The following is a 19,826-nucleotide window of genomic DNA, read 5'->3' as shown; positions in this document are numbered from 1 at the left end:
TGACACAAAAGGAGACAGAATTTATAGTTGAGATTTGTGCTTGAATCCCACTTTTTCACCATTAAATCACTTCATAAGTTTGAATATTATTTCTCTGGATCTCAGTTTCCTAAATTGCAAAACATTTTTATAATAACATTTGTTTGGTGAATTCTCAGAATAGTGGAATCAATATTTATAAAGGGTACTAGAAAAACTGTAACGCCCCATGAAAACATCTTATCACATTACCAATGTGATATGGACCACAGCCCAGCACCATCAATCCATGATCATCGAATTTGATGTCATGCTCCTGAGGGGAAAAATAGAAAATATTGAAATTATATTGTTATTATACCATCTAACTAAAGTACTTGCCCCATCTCAAAGTATGTCTTTCTCACATGCACCTCTACTTGTCTTAAGAAGTGTGGTGGCTTAGGAAAGAAGGCTGGAGGTATGGGGGAGGGAGGAGGTGGGATCTGTGGATGGTATGTGGAGTGGGTAGAAAATTTCTTAATAAAGAAAAATTTTTAAAAATAAAATAAAATAAAAAGAAATCCCTGTCTTAAGTGTTACAAAATCTCACAGAAGCTCTACTTATTTCTAAGTTGATCTGCTCAATAATTGCAACTTAGTCTTGAGAATGTAGCATGGTCACGTCTTCTCTTGCTTGCTTGGTTTCACTGTTAAGGCAATTCCAAACAGAATGGGTACAGAAACTCTTTATGGCAGCTGTCCCACATGGTGCCATGTCTGCTACCAAGGTCAGCAGATAATCAGAGGTAAAAAATATGCATTCCCTAATGTGGGCTACACCCTAAGCCCAGAGCTCTCTACATGTGACATTTGTGTAGTTCCTACCTGGCCATTGTAGGTAACATAGAGGTAGTTTGTAACTGATGGATACTCTGCAGCCAATGTATCAATCTGCAAGAGAAAATTCATTACTTGACAAGGATTTTACTCTTCCCATCACTGTTTTTAAAGACTCAGATTTTTTGTGCTGCTTTCATATTTCTTCAATGTCTGCTACTGTCAAACAAAAAGCTATTTACAATCAAATCACTTACTAACTCTGAAAACAAAAGAGACAAAAGAAAAAACAATATAATCTAGTGGTCACTTGAGCAGTACATATTTGGACATCTCTCAGTGCATCTTGGATCTCTGCAGTAGTACCACCTACATAAAATGTTTTTAAGTCACCAGGACTGCTTACTCAACTCACCTTACCTGAAGCAGTTATGTATGAAACCTAAGTCAGACCAAAATCAACTATATGGGAAGATGTCTTTACTTTGCAAATTAACATATAGGATTCAAGTTAGTAATAGCACTAATGGGTGACATAAATACCATAAAGCACAAGCAGGCAATGGGAATCTGGATATCATTGGACAGAATTGGAAAAAGTAAAATCAATTCTACTCTCAGGGGCCACTAGCTCCGCTTAGTGAGCAAGAATTTGGGGCTGACAGGGCAAGCTGGTGCAATGCTGGTAAGAAAGAAGAAAGGTAATAATCGCTGAGCAGAAAATACTTAGAATCCAGCTTGTGACCTAAGGGCTTACATGTGCGCCTTAAGCCCACAGAGAAAAGTCAATGATTCTAAAGGACAAAAAGCAGCTGGTGGTACTTTAAGCCAAGACACTCCTTCCATTAAAAGAAGAAGAAAAAAAAGCCAACCAAATGGCATACCTATGAATGTTCATGTGTGATTGTCATGAATACTAGATGAGATCATTATGCCTAGCCCCATCACGATGAATACCGAATGAACTATAATGATGGAGCACTTAAAATAAAGTATTGCCCTTTAAAAAGTTAGTGCCCAAAGAGATAATGATTTTTTTTCCAGAGGCTCAGCCCATGTGCTGATCCATATATTATTACACCAAGAATTTCTGTCACTACATATATGTTTGGATATAAGGCAAAAGCAGAGATAATTTTGGTCATTTTATCTAAAGCATAGAAATTATATTTTCTTTACATCTCACTGCCCTTTCATCCTTTTCACTTGATAGACGAGTCAGTCCCATGCTGAGTAAACCTAACAATGTCATGGGCATCAAATTATTGGAGTCATTTTCTAAGCATTGTTTGTTAATGATTTTGAAATGATACCTATATTTCAAAATAGAAATCCTTGATAGAGAGGGATTTTCACATTACCTGTTTAACCCAAGGGTGGATGTTTTTCTTTAACCTCAGTTCCCTTGTCTGGGCTTCAGTCAGTCCTAAACATTTGGAAATCTGTTTGTCTGAGAACCCAATCTCCTTGGCCTTTCTCAAGGTTTCTTCTGTAACAGATTCACTGGGATTTAATGGAAAAGAAAGGTTCAAGATTAGACCAAGCACACAAGCACAATAAGAACCAGCGTACTGTTTCATTTCAAATGCACTAAAAGTCCTCTTTTATTCTATCTCCAAGCACATTCATGTCTCTTTGTCTTTCAAAAATACATAAATTTATAACCCATAATTCTTTCAGCCCTTGTGAGGCCGCAGACATTTAGCAATGATGACATCTCTGTAAACTCCAGCCTTCACACACGCACACACACACACACACACACACACACACACACACACACACACACACACACACCTCTCTCCTGATCTTTTTAAAATCTTATATTTACTGTTCTAATGAATTTTCCTGTTCAGGAATAATTAGGGACTTCCTTTTATAAAGTCAGATGTACTTTCCCAGTGCCCAATTTCATCACTTCACCCTTCTTACAATTCTTCACAGTGAGACCAAGTTTACCTTCTACTAAGCAGCATCTCACCCTGTTGTTTTGTTTTGTTTTGTTTTATTTTGTTTTAAGTATGAGTGCTCTGCATGTATGCTTGCATGCCAGAAGAGGGCATCAGATCCTATTATTGATGGCTGGGAGCCACCGTGTGGTTGCTGGGAATTGAACTCAGGACCTGTGGAAGAGCGGCCAGTACTCTTAACCCTTGGCATCTCTCCATCCCCTCTCACCCTGTTTTTCTATCCACTGCAACTGCTGTAACTTTTTGTTAAGGCTCTGCCCTCTGACACCTACTCCAGTCAGACCACATTCTCTGCTTCTGTACATTTAACCACTGTCATGGGACCCATTAGCCCAGCTGCGTGATTCCTACGTCTGTGGCTTCTTTCCAATATCTGACTTCTACTATATGTCTCCATGTGTGTGAAACGGAAGTCTACCTGACCCGGGTGTTCCAACATTACACAAGACTGCACATTCTCTCCATAAACAGCTCACTCATCAGATTATTCCCCAAACCAAGCACATTATCTGGCCCATAGACGGTACTTAGCAAATGTTTATCAAACAAAAGAAGTTATAAGTGTAATTTTCTGTGTAACAGAAAAGACACAAGAGTGGTTAAAGCCACCTTTTACCTAAATTTCAAAACCAATAGAAAAATAATTGGTAAAGAGCTAAGGTGCATAAAAATAAAAACGCTACTGGAAATCATCTACTGCCCAATACCCAAGGACTGCTCCCAGCAATATCTGATACAACAAAATTAAATTACAACACTTTGCCAGTCAATACAATGAAACTGAAACATAGAGCTGTGATAACAGAAGCTCTAACTCATGCTAAATAAAGCATTATTGCAAAACTCTAATAGGATATAGTCGAGAAGGAGGAAAAGTTATCTTCTTCAGTATAATAGCCACTGGTAAATTTCCCAGGTTCCAGTAAATGGCCCCAGTTCAAATTCATGCAAGCAACCATAAATAAACCCCTTAAGGAAAAAAAAACCAACATGTAATTAGAGAGATGGCTCAGAGGCTAAGAGCATTAAGAACACTGTGGTCTTTCAGAGGCCCTGGGTTCAGTTCCAGGACACACATGGAGGCTCACAACAGTGTGTAACTCCAGTCACAGAGGATCCAATGCTGTTTTCTGACTCCCTCAGGCACCAGGCAGGCACATTCATGATGAAGGTGACTTGCTCAGGTACCAGGCAGGCCCACTCGGAATGCAAATACATACATGCACACAAAACACTCATACACATAGAATCAAAGTAAGTAATTTTTAAAATATACATGAAAGGGAAAAACTTGGGGAAAAATTGGTCAACAAGAGTGGGAGGGGATAAGAGAGGGTCATGGATGGGGTAAAAAATCATCAACATATACTACATAATATTTGAAATTATCAAAGAATAAAAAGTTTAGATTTTTTTAAAAGCAAATCATTTCAAGTGGCAAGGGAGTATATAAACCCAAAATTGACATACATCATTTAAAAACTTGTGAAACATTAAAAAATGTTAATAATAGACAATTGATATACATGCCACAAATGCAGTGTGTTAAAATAGGGACACTGAACAAAATTGTGAACAGTTTGTGTATGTCCTATCTGTACTGTGCATTTTAACGTGAAACATATGTTCTATGTCCCCAGGACGCATGTGAGCTATTGAGACTATTACCTACACCTCCCATCTGTGTATTTTCTCCAGTACCTACACAGTGTTCTACAGAAAGTTGATATTTGTCAGTATATATTTCATCTTCTCCCACAGGTGAGTGAGTTAAGTCCAAAAGAGAGCCATGTCTAGATACTTTGTATTGCATAAGTTTGCATCCTTATATCTTGCAGACCACCCTCTAAGCTGACTAGAGAATGTCTACAAGCAGAAACAAGTTATAACTGTATTTAAAATATGGAAATACTGAGCATCTTAGCTGGAGAGTGCGTGGGAACCTGAACGGGGACAGCAAAGCAAGTTCCTTGCTGTTCTGTCATTGGTGCTTCCATGCTTGGTGAACCTGCACGTGCTTCAGGAATGAATGACAGGAGATAAAATCCAACATTTCTACATTCAAAGAGGTCACCGTGTGTTAGAGATGGACAAACAGCCATCAGTGCTCCTGTACTATACAGGAGCTATTCCAAAAGGAACCCCCACATATTGTATCAGGTGAGAATTTTGAAATGAATACATCAAACTAGAACTGCACAGTGTATGTTTTAAGCTGATTCTTAGAATAATTTCATAGTAAGAAAACGAGCTATTTTAACATTGACTGTTCTGTAACTGGATCAACAACAGACAAGATATTTTGGCATGTCTTGAAAAATTAGAGCTCATCAAGACAGACTGGCATATTACTACATCTGTGTTCATACCTTAAATGGATGCAAATACTGAGTGTGCTCATATGATAGGAAGGATTTTTATAGGATCTCACTCTTGGCCTCTCTGGTGTTAATTTCTGCTTTTAGACATGAAACATCATAATGCAATTTTCAGTCCTCTTCACTAAAAAAATAGAGGCTAATTCTGACCCATGATAGTGGTTACAAAGACAGAGTTAGGTTAGATCCCTTCCTAAGTTGGAAGTTGCCTGTTTGCAAGTTGCCCAACCCCCAAGAAAGAGAGCAGGATAGCCCTGTCTCCAACCCCAAGAAAGAGAGCAGGATAGCCCTGTCTCTTACTGCTCTCTCTTCTGTATAAAACAAGGCTGCCTGGCATGTCATTGCTCTCAGAATAAAACTGACTGTTCCCAACCTCTTCTGATACAAAAAAAAAATTTATTCTGCACCCCATTACATAAAGTAAGAGAAGAGATGGCTTAAAGTCTGATTCATTAGCTTAGGGCCAGTGAATCAGATAAGGTTAAAGTTCAAATTCAAGATGAATAATCCTAAACTGAGGTTTCTCAACCTGTGGGCCATGACCCCTGGTGGGAGCAAATGACTCTTTCTCTGGGGGTCACCTAAGATCATTGGAAAAGACAGATATTTACATTATGTTTCATACCAGTAGCAAAATTGTAGTGATGAAGCAGCAATGAAAATAATTCTATGGTTGAGCATCACCACAACATGAGGAATATCGGAAGGTAGAGAACCACCGTCTTAGATGAACACGGGCCTGGTATATAAGTCTCAGAGGCACTGCACCTCCTTCTTTTCTGCCCACACCTACATTCTGTCTGCTGAACAGAACTTCCATCACCATCACAAAAAGTTAGTGTTTTCATTTTGGGTTTTTTGTGTGTGTTTTTCCAAACTAGTTAGGATTGTATTTTAGGGAAAGGTAATGTAACAATTTTATTTTTTCCCAAGGAAAATGAAAATCTTCATTTGGAACATACACAAAGCACAATAATTGCTAAAAAGAAATATAAATGCTGAATTTGTATTCAAAACTGTGTTTTGAAACCTCAGTGGGGGATGCTCCATTTATGTTATATTTATTATAAATCAAGGGAGCATTATACCAAGCTAGGAGAGTGATCAGCTGAAGGGAACACACTGCTCTGAAGCACAGGGTTTTAAAATGTGTGCAGTAAACGATCCTTCTGTTATTTGATATGTGTGTGTGTGCTGGTATCTGGTTTATTTTCACTCCTCTAAACATACAGACATTAAATCTACATTAGAGAGCTACAGCTTCTAAGGTATGCTACCGATACAATTTTGATTTGCCCAATCAGCTTTTCTTTTCAGAGTTCAAGGGTAAACCCTTCAAAGATGAGTCTCATCATCTCATAGTACAGTCTACACAATAAAACAAAGACACGCCTCGTGGAAGGGACATGGCCCACTCAAAATCTCTTCCTCCTCTCTACTCAGCAGCACAGAATGAAAGAGTGAAATTTTAGAAGGAGATAAAACATCTTACGCCAAGACAATGGGAGTTTTACACACTCTGCTATAATCTTTTGCTGGTTAGACAGCATGGCTCAGCTTCTCCGGCAGGGAGCCTCTCGTGTGTTCTCTAGGTTATAAACAATACAAGCTTTTCTTTCTCTCTCAGATCCCCAGTGTGGATTTTGTTGTTGTTGTTTAAAATTCTATCCTGTCATCTCGGAAACTTCCTCCACTCACACTTGGTCTTCAATAATAAATGATGAAAGGAAATGGAATAAGTTCTCCTTAATGAGGAAATTTTCACCTGGCTCAGAGGAGCTAGGGGAATCTATTAACAGACCGGAGGAGCGCCTGCAGCCTCGCAATTACCAGGGGAGCTGTGCACTCACGGGGGTTCTCTCTGCCACTTGACTGTTTTTATCTGATCTACCAACTCACAAGTCATACTAAACAAATTTCCCTCCATATTGCACAAGCTCTAATGTGGAAATAACAATCTACTAAGCCTACAATTATGGAATGGACCTACAATTTTATTGTTGCCCTTTATTTTACAAAAAACAAAAGGCAGAACTCTAGTCCCAGGGCTCAGTAAGTGACCCCAGGTTTAATAAGAAAAGAGAACTGAGTATCATATTCTCACCCTCCAAACCCTCGCCTTCTCCATTGAGTTTGCACAACATTGCTAATAATTTTTGGCATCTCAACATATTAATACCATGCTACAATCATACTAGTTCCACTGGTGGAAAGATTATTTCTCTTCTCATCTTTTTACCTTTGGGGAAAGAGCCCATGCCTTTATCATTAAGAGAACTACAGAAGATATTTTACAAAATCATGAGTGGTATTCAGAAAAGCAAAAAATTAAAAGAGGATACAGCTAGGCGAATGTTATTAACCTCTCTTCTTTTCTGATCTCATCATGGCGTGTTTCTGTGTAGCAATGGGGTCAATGAAGTAAGGTAACACCTTCATCCTTGTATGTCATATACAGGGCAGATGGGAGCCATAGCAGTGTCCATGAAAAAGTACAGAATCTTGAAAATGATCTATTGGGATCTACATCTAGCTGGCATCAATGATGCCATCCTATCAGAAGTACTGGTTCTCAACAGACAGCATCACGTGAAATTGCACTTCAGCTTGAAAAACACAAACTGCACTAACAACTCCAACACTTGATGAGAAATTGATACTGTAGATGCTTTAAATAGTCTATATCTAATTTCTCTATTCTATATAACTGCCTGCCTTCCTTTTTTACAGTTTTTTTGTTTATTTTTGTGATGCTGGGGATTGAATCTAATGTCTTGGGCATGCTAGATAAGTATATGCTCACTAGTTTACATCCCCAGCCCTATGTTCATTTTTAAATAAACTTTATAATACCTGGTTATTTATAATACTGTGATATTAGTTTCGATCTATTAAGGCCACTAATATTCTATCAAATCTAATAGTGTAGTTTCCTATGAATATTAATACCAAAATACTAATTATGGCCAGGTGTGGTGGTGCATGCCTTTAGTTCTAGGGAGATAGAAGCAGGTGGACCTCTGTGAGTTTGAGGCCAACCTGGTCTACACAATGACTTCCAGAACAGCCATGGCTACATAATAGAGAGATCCTGTCTCAAAAAATAACTACATATAAATTACTAATAATGGAAAAATATTCCAGTATAGATTATTGTAATTCTGATCCTTAATAAGTCACATTTTATCTGTCAGTGATTATTAATTGAACTCTTTTTGTCTCTGCCTATAATTCAACAAAGATGAAAATCTGTGGTGATATTTTATCTGTATCCCCCAATAAAGTTTCTCTGAGGATCAGAGGAAAAAGTCAGCCACTATAGTAAACATAGAAGTCAGGCAATGGTAACACATGCCTTTAATCCTATCACTCGGGAGGCAGGGATATGTCTGGATCTCTGTGAGTTCAAGTCCACACTGGGAACAGAGCCAGGCATGGTGGCACACGCCTTAAATCCCAGCATTAACCATAAAGGTCTGGAGATCTGTACAGACAGACAGGAAGTGATGTAGCTGGGCAGAGAGGAAATGAGATAGCAGAGCAAAAAGGCATATAAGCATGGGTATACAGGAAGTAGATCATTTTGGTGGAGGATCTCCAAGCAGGTAAGAACGTGCCTGGCTTCTTTCCGCTTTTCTGATCTCTCAGCTTTTCACCCCAATATCCAGCTTCGGGTTTTTTATTTAATAAGACCTTTTAAGATTCGTGTTACAGATATCAAGTTAAAAGCAGCAAAGAAGCCGGGCGGTGGTGGCACACGCCTTTAATCCCAGCACTCGGGAGGCAGAGCCAGGCGGATCTCTGTGAGTTCGAGGCCAGCCTGGTCTCCAAAGCGAGTTCCAGGAAAGGCGCAAAGCTACACAGAGAAACCCTGTCTCGAAAAACCAAAAAAAAAAAAAAAAAAAAAAAAAGCAGCAAAGAAGTACATCATACATCTGAGCGTAGCTAAATGGTTCTGCTCTCTTCAATGAAGCAGACTTCTGATGGGTTTCACCTGAGTCAATGGAAGCAGAAGACATATGAAGGAAGTCCTACTTTGCTTCCAATTAACAAATTTATTTATAATTTTAAATCCATACTATTCCCCCCAAAAGAAAAAAATAGGTAAATAAAAATCTTAAGTTTTACAGGAACATAAGTTTCAAATTTATGTATCTCAGATAAAAAGGGAGCATTCTAAGACCTGGCATTCTTTGATGTTATAATCTACAGTTTCAATGATAAGTCTATTTGAAGATCTGTTGTCTTTGTGAAAAACTAGGTATTATTTCAACAGAGGGCCTTTTCAAATACCACATATGTCCTACTGAGCAACACATATATAACTTCAATGCACACATGATTCTCATTGACTTCTGGAAACTAGCCCAATCCCATCGTCACTCTCAACTCTGCTAAGGGAAAAAGAAAGGGAAAAAAAATCCCAAGAGATCAAACAAAGCACATTCACTAACCAGGTCCTAAGTGGTTCACGGAGGTAAATGCAAGGAGAAAAGGAAGGGAAGCCAGAGGACCAGATAAGGAAGATGAGGAAGAGGAAGGAAAGCAGAAAGACCTCATTAGCACAAACTGGAAAGTCATCAGATCTGGGCCACACCTCAGCCACCTTTGTCCCTTCCTCTCCTAGGTAGCATTCTTGTATCCAGTCCTTGAGACTGTCCTTGAAAATGGACATTGAAATTCTGAAGGGAATGCTCCCAGGCATTCTGAGTACCAGCATGAGGCATGGCCATTCCCATACTCAACCTCTGTGACTTCATGTACTGCAGTGGTGTCTCAGGTATTATTTACCAGGTAAGAACACCCTAGAGGTCAACACTCTGGAATCGTGCTTATTTTGCCTGTTCAATTTTCATTTTCCCTTTATTATTTTACTCACACAACAATATCCAAGAGAAGGCTCATGCACTATTTTAAATATATATATGTATAGGTAAATACGTTAGAATTTACTATTAATAAAGCAAATGTTTTAAAGAATATCCTGAGATCACTGTGCCTTTAAAAATTTTGTTTACATCTTCTAAATGTGGCCTTTGGGGCTTCTTCCCTGTCAGGCTCCCTGTATGTTCCCCCCAGAAGAGCTCTAGAAAGGTCATGTTCATTACAATACTTCTGCTCTAAGTGAGGTCAACTATGCAGGCAGGAAAACATGCAGCTCACAACATGACAGCTAAGAAGACCTGATCTCCAACTGTCTGTTTAAAAGGCATGCCTCGGAAAAGCTTTTGAAAAGGATTGGCAACTAGAAATGCAGGCAGAGGTCCTGAGATGGAGTCCCTGACTTCCCCTGACTGACATGACACAAAGGATGACACACACCCCACTGTGACTCAGTTTCACTGTCTATAATGAATCGGACCACACTATTTCCCAACTGTATCATACATAATACAAATGTGATTTAAAGTCTAAAGAGAAAATGCAGTTATCTTCATTATAATCTCTGGGTATTGCCTTAACCTTCCTTACCAAGTAAACTAGATCCTTCAGTACAATTGAAAATATTTATGAAAATTTCTTGTCAAAACTTCAAAAATGCACATGTTTGAAGGCACAGAATTATTTTTCTGGAAAAGAATAAAAATATTGCCTGTTTTCAATAAGTAATAAAATCTTTTTTCTGCACCTATAAGCACTCTAGTGCTTGGCAGTTATGTGTATATAATCTCTGTTTAACAATGTAAAATAATTAGATAAAGAAGCTTCTTTTATTAGTAAACAGCTCATTTAGGGCCCTCCTAGATAATTAGAAAAAAATGAGAGCCTGATGATGTTGATTTATACTTTCGTCCACCACACTCATTCATTTCTTGGACCATCCATCTTGCAATTAGCAACTTAGTTGGTCCTTTTAAGAGACCAGGAACATGTGTGTTTTATTTCCTTCTCCTTTCTTTACTATAACTGGGAAACTCTGATTTTCATGAAGACCAATAATTTTTCTTTATTTAATTGGTATGCTATCATATAAATTTTACTAAGTGCTTGCTTTAACCTGATCCCCAAGAAAATAACGGATGAATAGATAACTGCAAATCATTTGTATACGTTCCAGGACTTACGCTCTTCCTCAGAATGGTGAATTCTATTTTATGCTCTAACAAATTAGGAGAAGTTCTTACTATGAAAGACTAGTGCAAAAGTGTATTAAGCAAATGGGATGGCTCAGCAGGTAAAGGGGCTTGCCACAGAAACCTGAAGACCTGAGCTCAGTCCCAGAATCCACAATGGAAAGAGGGAACTGACTCCCAAAAGATGTCCTCTAAGTACACACACCATAGCATATGCCTTTACACATACACACACACACACACACACACACACACACACACACACACACACACACACAGAGAGAGTAAACTTTTAACTTAAAATGTATATTAAGACATTTGCATATTTACTATTATCCCTAGTGGAATTTGTGATTTAACTTTGGAGGATGCTGCTATGCATATAATAATTATAGAACAATGATACTGTGTAGTTTTAACTATTACAACCGATGGTCAAATAATTAGACAACGTTCAGTTTAACTTCGCCTCTTACACTGTCTTCGCTGAATAGTTAAGACTCTCGCTTTCATTAAACTTAACATAGAAAATAGCAGCAACCTTGATGTTTCACTTCCTTAGTAGAATCCCTGCACTCCCCTACCACAGGCTGCTCACTATGTACCTATGACTTCCCTATCTTCCTGTAATCAACTTTGGTAGACTGAATTGTCTTCTGCTCTTCTCTCCCCACCTCTCTCTCTCTCTCTCTCTCTCTCTCTCTCTCTCTCTCTCTCTCTCTCTCTCTCTCTCTCTCTCTCTCTCTCTCTCTGCTGTATCAGACTGTTGAAAGGGTCTTCCTATTGATTTATTTTGTAATAAATCCTCTCTTCAAGCTGTTGTCCTGGCAGTAGGGTATTTTAAAGGAAAGCATACTTCCTCTGGACTCAGAGTTGACTTTAGCATGAACCACTTGAGAAACCTTGGAGGATCAAGTAAAGCATTCAGCGGCCCTCGTGTATAGAATAAAATAGAGATGAATCCTTCTCAGACCATTCATGTCGGGATATGATATGTGCATGCAAGAGTATTGGGCCTCTAAGTTTTAACCTTCATTAAATTCCCTGAACTAATGTTTTAATTTTTGATATTCCCCTCAATGAAGTCTATCTATATGTAGATATCTATACAGACTGTATGTCCTCTGAAGACGGGCTAATGACAAAAGTATTCATTATCAAAAGATACTGGACCTAGTGCGAGGCCTCACATACAGTAGGTACCAAATAAATATTTATTAATAAATACTAATAGATAAACACAGTTACTAATAAAGGAAAAGGGCATTAAGTAAATGCCCAATCTATCATGCTGCCATTAGAAACACTAACAAATAGATAACCTATTAATTATTAATATTTATACTTTTATACCACTAGTATATGTGCTTTTTAATCAACTTAAGGTTTTATATTTTCAGATATGTAAAATTAATATACAGAAATATATATATAACATAATATGAATTTCATGGATTATCTGAATATCACTCTGAAAAGCTTTTGAGTAAAACATCTTGTCCATACCAGAATCATAAGAATGCTTCTACACTTGAAAATTTCACAATTATTATCAAAACTATGAAATTACTATTTAACTACTAAATGAGGTTTTTTTCAGGACATTAAATATTTTGTGTAAATTTTTGTGTCATGTGTAATTAAATAGACTTAGTTAAAATTAAGAGAATCATATTATTTCAATGAGATCACTTAAAATGGCCTATCTCATCCCATAAAACATAAAAGCAAGGTAAAAATATAATGCATTTTTGTATTAGTTTTGAGACATAAAATTTCCCATAGCAATGTTCCTGTTTTAAAGAAAAATATTCTTGCTTCAAATTTATTATTCTCAAAGAACGTCATCATAACCAGGCAAGATGGCACACACCTGTAATCCCAGCACCTTGGAGGCAGAGGCAGGAATGTCAGATCAAGGCCACCCTCAGCCACCTGGTGAGTTCAAAGCAAGCCAAGGCTTCCTGCAATACTGTCTCAGAAAATCAAAAGAACAAAGGAAAAAAATTAAAAAAAAAATGTTCATCATATAGGTAGCTAGGAATATGAAGATGAAAGACACAGAATAGTAAAACGTCATGACTGCAAAAGTGGATTTCCTGTCATGTTTAACACTTAAATTGTTACATATTCAGCAACATGTATGTCAGCCTAGTACAGTAAGAAAGGAGCATTTGCTATAATTAGGATTAAACTAAGAAATACAGTAAGTTGGTACTACTGTGAAGGGACATTTCCCGGGAACCAAATTAGGGGTTTACACTAAATTATCCTATTGCTCACATCCTGTTCTACATCCAAAAGAATAAATAGTATTATAAATGGATGTCATTCTAAAATATACAAATTATACAGGCAAGTATGTTATATTTATATATGTTTCCCTGAATTACTTCTATATTTAATATTTTAACCCAGAAATTACAAATTAATACCAGGATCTAGAGTAGAGACATTCTCATTCTTATGACTAAGTAATAACAATGCTTGGGTGACACTTTCCCTTGAAAAGTTCAATCAAACGTAAGCACAAAGTGTTCCTGTCTGATTTTGCCATGCCTTGTGAGCAAGTTAAATAAAAAGTCAATAGAAACTAGCATGTGTAGGAGAGGGCATTCAAAGGGACTGTTCCGGCTAAGGTGACACCTGCATTATTACATCAGCCAGAAGTTTGTGGCTGCAGGGAAAGGGCCAACTTTACTGAGCTCAATTTAGCACTTGAATGCCCAAGCAGAACTCACTAGGCTTGCCCGAGATTGTCTCCCTAAGCAATAGGCATGCCTGTGATTTTTCAGCACCTACCAATGGGCATACTTTATCACACACACATAGTAAAGTTCAGATGGAAACTGGACCCTTGAAAATTGTGCTTTCCCCTTCTTTAGTACGTTGACTATAGCAGTAAGGGGCGATGAGATGAAAGGGGAAGAGAATATTAATGTTATCAGAATTGGCTTAGCATGAAAATCATAGAAGCCCATAGAATATTGAATAAAAGTAATGTCTGTCTTTCCCAGGAACCGATAGCAAATTTACGTCAATCTTCCATAGAGAAATAAATCCAAATCTTAGCTTCTAAAGTTTGTGTGGTCTAAAATATATCTCACTAGGTCTGTACACTATTTTCAAACATCTAAAAGTGGTGGAAACCAAATTCCTTTACACAGTTATCGCTAACCATGGCATAAAAGCAAAAGGTGAAAATGGACCATTCCAGGAAAACTGCAATCGCCATAAACTATGTGACACCTTCCATCCGGTGACGTAACGTGGACAGGCTATCTCTCCTTTAAAACACTCACTTAAAAAACTGTAAGGCTTAATGCAGCTCTGTTGTAGCCAGCTTTTATTAATGTAACATTCTTTAACTTAGGCAGGTGAAATAACATCCTTGAAGAGCTTATATTAAAATAGCTAATGAGTCCAAAAGAATAATGTTTGGAAACACACAATTTTAAGAGCAACAGACAGAGGATAGGGAAGGGCTAATTTTTTTTTCTGACCTGTATATATTTATATAAATGGTATGATTGCCTTTTAACCGAAAATTGTCCAATTCAATTTGATGCTATAAATAAAATGTTTGGGGCAATAAGGTCCTAAAATAGTTCCTGCTCACAAATGAGCCTTCTTATATTTTTCTTTCTTCTATAGTTATAGCAATGTCATTCCAGCTAAGTGATCTTTAAGACTGTGTTTATCTAGTCATTGCTAATACAATTAAAATATTTATCATAGGTGCCGGTTTACGGTGATAACTACCATGCCTCTATTGGCAAATGTACCTCTGCTGGAGGTTTTTATTGCATGTAGTCTTAGTTATTCCAGATGGTACCTAACACACCTGTTCACACCCATAAACATATGTGCGTCTTTGTCTGTGTGTGCATGTTTCATTTAACCAGAAATTCAAAAAGTCTTAACTTCTCAAATTCCTTGCAAATAATCTATCATTCTATCAATGATCTATCAATGTGCAGTTAATAGGTATATTTGAGAAGTACTAGACCTCCAAATTACAGTTCAAATGCATATTCGTGCATGTGGGGGGATGGGGGTGGGTGGGGGTGCATCCTACATGACATAATTCATAGCACATTCAGTAAAGAGAAACCACTCAAAGTCTAAACAAATAATTCACATCAATGGTGTTACCTTGTGTTGACTAATGTCAGTGTACCATTTGTTAATTTGATAAACTTCCCTAACATCTTCTTCAGCAGCAATTGAACAATTAAAGGCAAAATGAAAGTCAGTGAAGAGAAGTGGAAAAGGGAAAATTTGGGCTGAAGCTGCCTAAGTAATGACTGTCATCTTGATTAGTAAACATGGATATTGTTTTCAAAGTATCATATATGTCATCATTTCTATGCTCATGGATTGATTACAATGATCGGAACTGAGTGCTGATAAGGTAAACACTTAGGGTTAAGACACTGAGCCCAAGGGGTAAAGACACCACAAGAACAGGTCCACAGAGTCAACTAACAAGGGCTCATAGGGGCTCACAGAGACTGAAACAGCAATCACGGAGCCTGTATGGTTCTGACCTATGTCCTCCGCATATATGTTATGGTTGTGTAGCTTGACATTCCCGTGGGACTCCTAACAGAGGGAGCAGGGACTGTCTCTGACTCTTTTGCCTGCTTTGGGGACCCTTTTCCTCCTACTGGTCTTGCCTCATCCAACCTCAGTATGAGGAGATGTGCCTAGTTTTATTATAACTTGATATGCCATGTTCGGTTAATCTCCCCAGAAGGACTGCCCTTTTCTGAAGGGAAAGAAGGAGAGGATCTGGGAGAGAGGGAATGTGGGAAAGGGGCAGAAGGGATTGGGAGTATAGGAGGGAGGGGAAACTGTAGTTGGGATATAATATATGATAGAAGAATAGATGAGAGAGATAGATGAAAGACAGAGAGACAGAGACAGAGAGACAGAGAAGGAAAAGGAAAAAATAAAATTAAGATCTGGGGGCGGGGGGAGGACACTGAACCCATTACCACAACACATTTCACCTCAAATGATGACACTGATGAAGGCTTAGACTTCACACCCCATGTTTCACACTACCCTCCATGGAAGGAGGATCCCTTGCTGTAATCCTCACATTACTTATTTCTATAACTTGCACCTTGCTTCAGTCACTTGGCACTCGTCCCTCTTGGTGGGCATCCACACATATTCTAAATACATGAGTACACTGCATTGGAGAGTTGAGTGAAATTCCAAATTCCACATTAGAAGACCATGTAAAAACTGCCCACAAGTTTGAGTGATGTTTATTGTCCTCTCCAAATTTGTTTATTGGATTTTAGAACTTTACATCATGACTAACTGTAGAGACAAATTTGGGCTTGTCATCATAATGGATTGGCCCTTGGTGATGATTGTGTTTGTATCACCAACATGGCTTCCTTAAAAATAGGTCTATTGTTAAAACAGATGGCAATGTATCAGAAACAAAATTAAAGAATGACACGTGGTAGACTACATCAGCAAATTCCAAGTGTATCTCTTAAAAATGAACCTTTAAATGCATATATTCTAAAGTCATTTACAGTTGTTATTTCAAGAGGAAAAAGAAAAACCCTCCTTGGGCACTTGACATGTGCTAGGAAACCTTGATTCTTTTACAATTTAGCTTCATGACCAAAACTATTATGCATACATTAGCAGGAAGAATATGAATCCAGAGTAAGTAGTGAACCCATAATTCCACAGTGGGTAGATGGTATAGTAAGCTAATCTATATGGCCCCACAGCCTGGATGTCTTTGATACATAAGAACAAGGTTAAACAACCCATCTCAAAGTATTCTATATTTATCCTCTGTTCATGTCTCTCCTCTTCTCCCAAGTGAGACACCCTTGCCGTCTATTTCCCCAGAAATCTACATGAAAATTGCAAAAGGATTTGTGTACATGGGCACCAGAGATATGCGGAGGCAGGAAAATTTTGGAGTCCTCTCAACATACATCAAATAAATAAATACCTCCTGGGCCCACATCCAAAGTCAGATTTCCAACATGGGAACAGTTAAGATTTTAAAACAAAGTAAACCACGAACAAATGAAAATGTAAAAGAACAACTGGTCTTTCTAACCCTTATCCAAACTGGCAATGTGTCAGTCTACTCCTTGATGTCAACTGGCGATAAGGTGTTTCTGTTGTTTTGGGAATTATGCATAATTTGAGAACTAAACCTGTCTGGACATTTAATAGCTTCTAAGGAAATAAAAGACGTCATAGCCCAGGATAATGCTAAGAACAATCAAAACAGGGCCAGACAACTTGAGTCTCAAATACTTAGAATCAGTCAACTTTAATATCCTTTTGACTTCAGACCCTTATATTCCATAGAAGAATTGAGACAGACAGCCTCAGTGGCCATCCAGACTTCTTATTTATGAAACATTTCTAACAATCACAACATTGCTATGTGTTAAGTCAGTGGAACTCAAAAAGAAAGTGAACAATCTCAGATAATTAACACAAAATTCAGGTTTACTGCATTTTGAGTCTCAAGCTATAATAAGCATCAAAACATATTTACACAATGTAGATAATGTTTTAGAACTTTTAAAATTATTTAAAAAGCTCTATGATAGCTTTATGCAGATCATTATGCACAAAGGAAAGAATATTTAATTACTAATGTGCTTATGTCAGAAAATGGAAACTAAAAATGTCGACTTGACAGCAAGAATCTGCAACAGAATCTGAAGTCAAAGATGATAGTTTTAAGATGCCTAGAACAGTGAGCTAGTTCTTCTCCTCCAAACACCTGTTTTCTATCAATATACACCTATTTCTGCTTCGTTGGAATCTTAACCTGAGTTCTGGTTGGAACAAAAACTATTCAGTTAAAACATTAAATTTGCCCCCAAATCAGACTGTCTATCAAGTTCACACTTCAATCACAATATCTGGATTCTCCACTCGAAGTCTGTTTGGCATACTGTGAGTTTCTAGCGCCCCCGTGTGGTTTCACTGGAGTGCTTGCATAGGCTTTTGAAATCTGTTGTCTAAAACAGAACAGTGAAACAGGCTATATAGCTCAACATGGAAGTTCTACTGGTGTCGTAAACCAAGCAAAGAAACCCTAAGTCAGCAAAATCCTTAGACAAATGTATAGGCTCCATTCTGTCAAATTTGCTGACTACTGTTCATTTTACCCAAGCTCTTAAAAGGTTGGCTACCAGCAACAGTGGCCAGTCTCACCTTTGTTTGGCAAAAGCCCTGTGTACAAAATCGAGATTTTAACATGGATAATTATTACATAGATTTTTTTTCAAAGACTAATGTTATTTATTCCAAAAGAAAATCAGGTGTTTTGCTGCCTGCTGTTATGTGAACACTTCAATTAGGCAATGTAACAACCCTGCTATCTGCTGTCCTTGCTAAACAAATGAGCAACCCACCTTCTGGGTCTCCTATTGTCCTCAACATTTTATATAATTAAATTGTGTGCATTTCCCCCAAGTCATTTGAAAAGAATGTATACTACCAAATCTTTCTGTCTCTAAATATATCGCTAGGTTTGGAGATAATTTCTTTCTAATATTAGTATGTTTCAGTGTATTAGAGAAAGAAGCCAAAAATGACCTTACATCTTAATTTGGTACTAGATGTTCCTCTTTTCAAAGACGTATGTGTAAAATTTGTCTAACCCATGGGCAGTCTTCAAATAAAAAAATAAAAGAATAAATTTTAAATACCTGATATTGTCAGAATATTCTTAACATGAAATAAAATTTGTAAATAACTGGCCATGAGGAAATAAAAATTGAAAACTAGTCAGAGGTAAAGAAACTGTTGACAGACACATGAATGTGGCTTATTTATATGCTGAAATGAAAGTCCTCATGTTAAAAATATTAGTAGAATACAAGAGGAATAAATTCTCTATCAAAACATAGTAATTTGTAGGTTAATATTAAAAGCAGAACTAGGCTTCAAAACTGAAAAGAAAATGTACATAAAACTGAAATATTGCTTGTTGAATTTCTGATTAACAATATGTAAATTAATACACATTTATAAATGTATACTAAGTATTCTGAGCTCAAAAAAAATAGTTAAAAAAATCACACTGATGTCAACAATGAAAGTAGAAATGACTCAAAATATTAATAAATGCCTTTCAAAACATATCTGAGAAGCCGCTCATCATCTCTTGGCAATAGCTACCATTTCCTAATGTTGTCTGAAGCAGACTTTTGACTAACTGTATAAGAAGACCACTCAAGAAGTGCACCAGAAATATGTAGACTGGTTCGAAACACTCCTCTTACCTATTGAGTCCTTTCAGGGTCTTGTCCATGTTTAAAATGTCTCGCATCTTATACAAAAACCACTTGTCAATGGATGTGAGCTTCACAATTTCATCGAGGGACATGTTGTTTTCCAAGGCCTGCCAGAAGAAGAGCAAACATTTTCCTTGGCAATCATTTTCTAAATGCCTTATTCAGTTGGAAACGTAAGAGCTGTTCCTTTCCATGTTACTACAGAGCCTGGGGCCAAGCTACCAACTGAGATATGAGACTGAATCATTGGTGTTCCTTGACATAAACTTGGGGTGCTGTTATCTGCACCCACAAGTGGCA

General features: G+C 37.5%; 1 protein-coding gene across 1 annotated transcript in view; it reads right to left on the bottom strand.

Annotated features, from left to right (window-relative positions):
- Cps1 (carbamoyl-phosphate synthase 1) overlaps positions 1-19,826 on the bottom strand; it is a 114,064-nt gene that overhangs the window by 37,825 nt on the left and 56,413 nt on the right. The window contains exons 21-24 of the mRNA XM_052749247.1: positions 19,515-19,633; positions 2,160-2,301; positions 847-912; positions 232-295 (exon numbers count right to left, since the gene is read on the bottom strand). Of these exons, the coding sequence (XP_052605207.1) occupies positions 232-295; positions 847-912; positions 2,160-2,301; positions 19,515-19,633 (391 nt within the window). The remainder of the gene's footprint in view (positions 1-231; positions 296-846; positions 913-2,159; positions 2,302-19,514; positions 19,634-19,826) is intronic.

The sequence above is a fragment of the Peromyscus californicus genome, unplaced genomic scaffold (assembly GCF_007827085.1).
Source record: "Peromyscus californicus insignis strain IS unplaced genomic scaffold, ASM782708v3 Scaffold_21__1_contigs__length_65335640, whole genome shotgun sequence".
NCBI lineage: Eukaryota > Metazoa > Chordata > Mammalia > Rodentia > Cricetidae > Peromyscus > Peromyscus californicus.
This window is presented reverse-complemented; position numbering and strand designations above follow the sequence as displayed.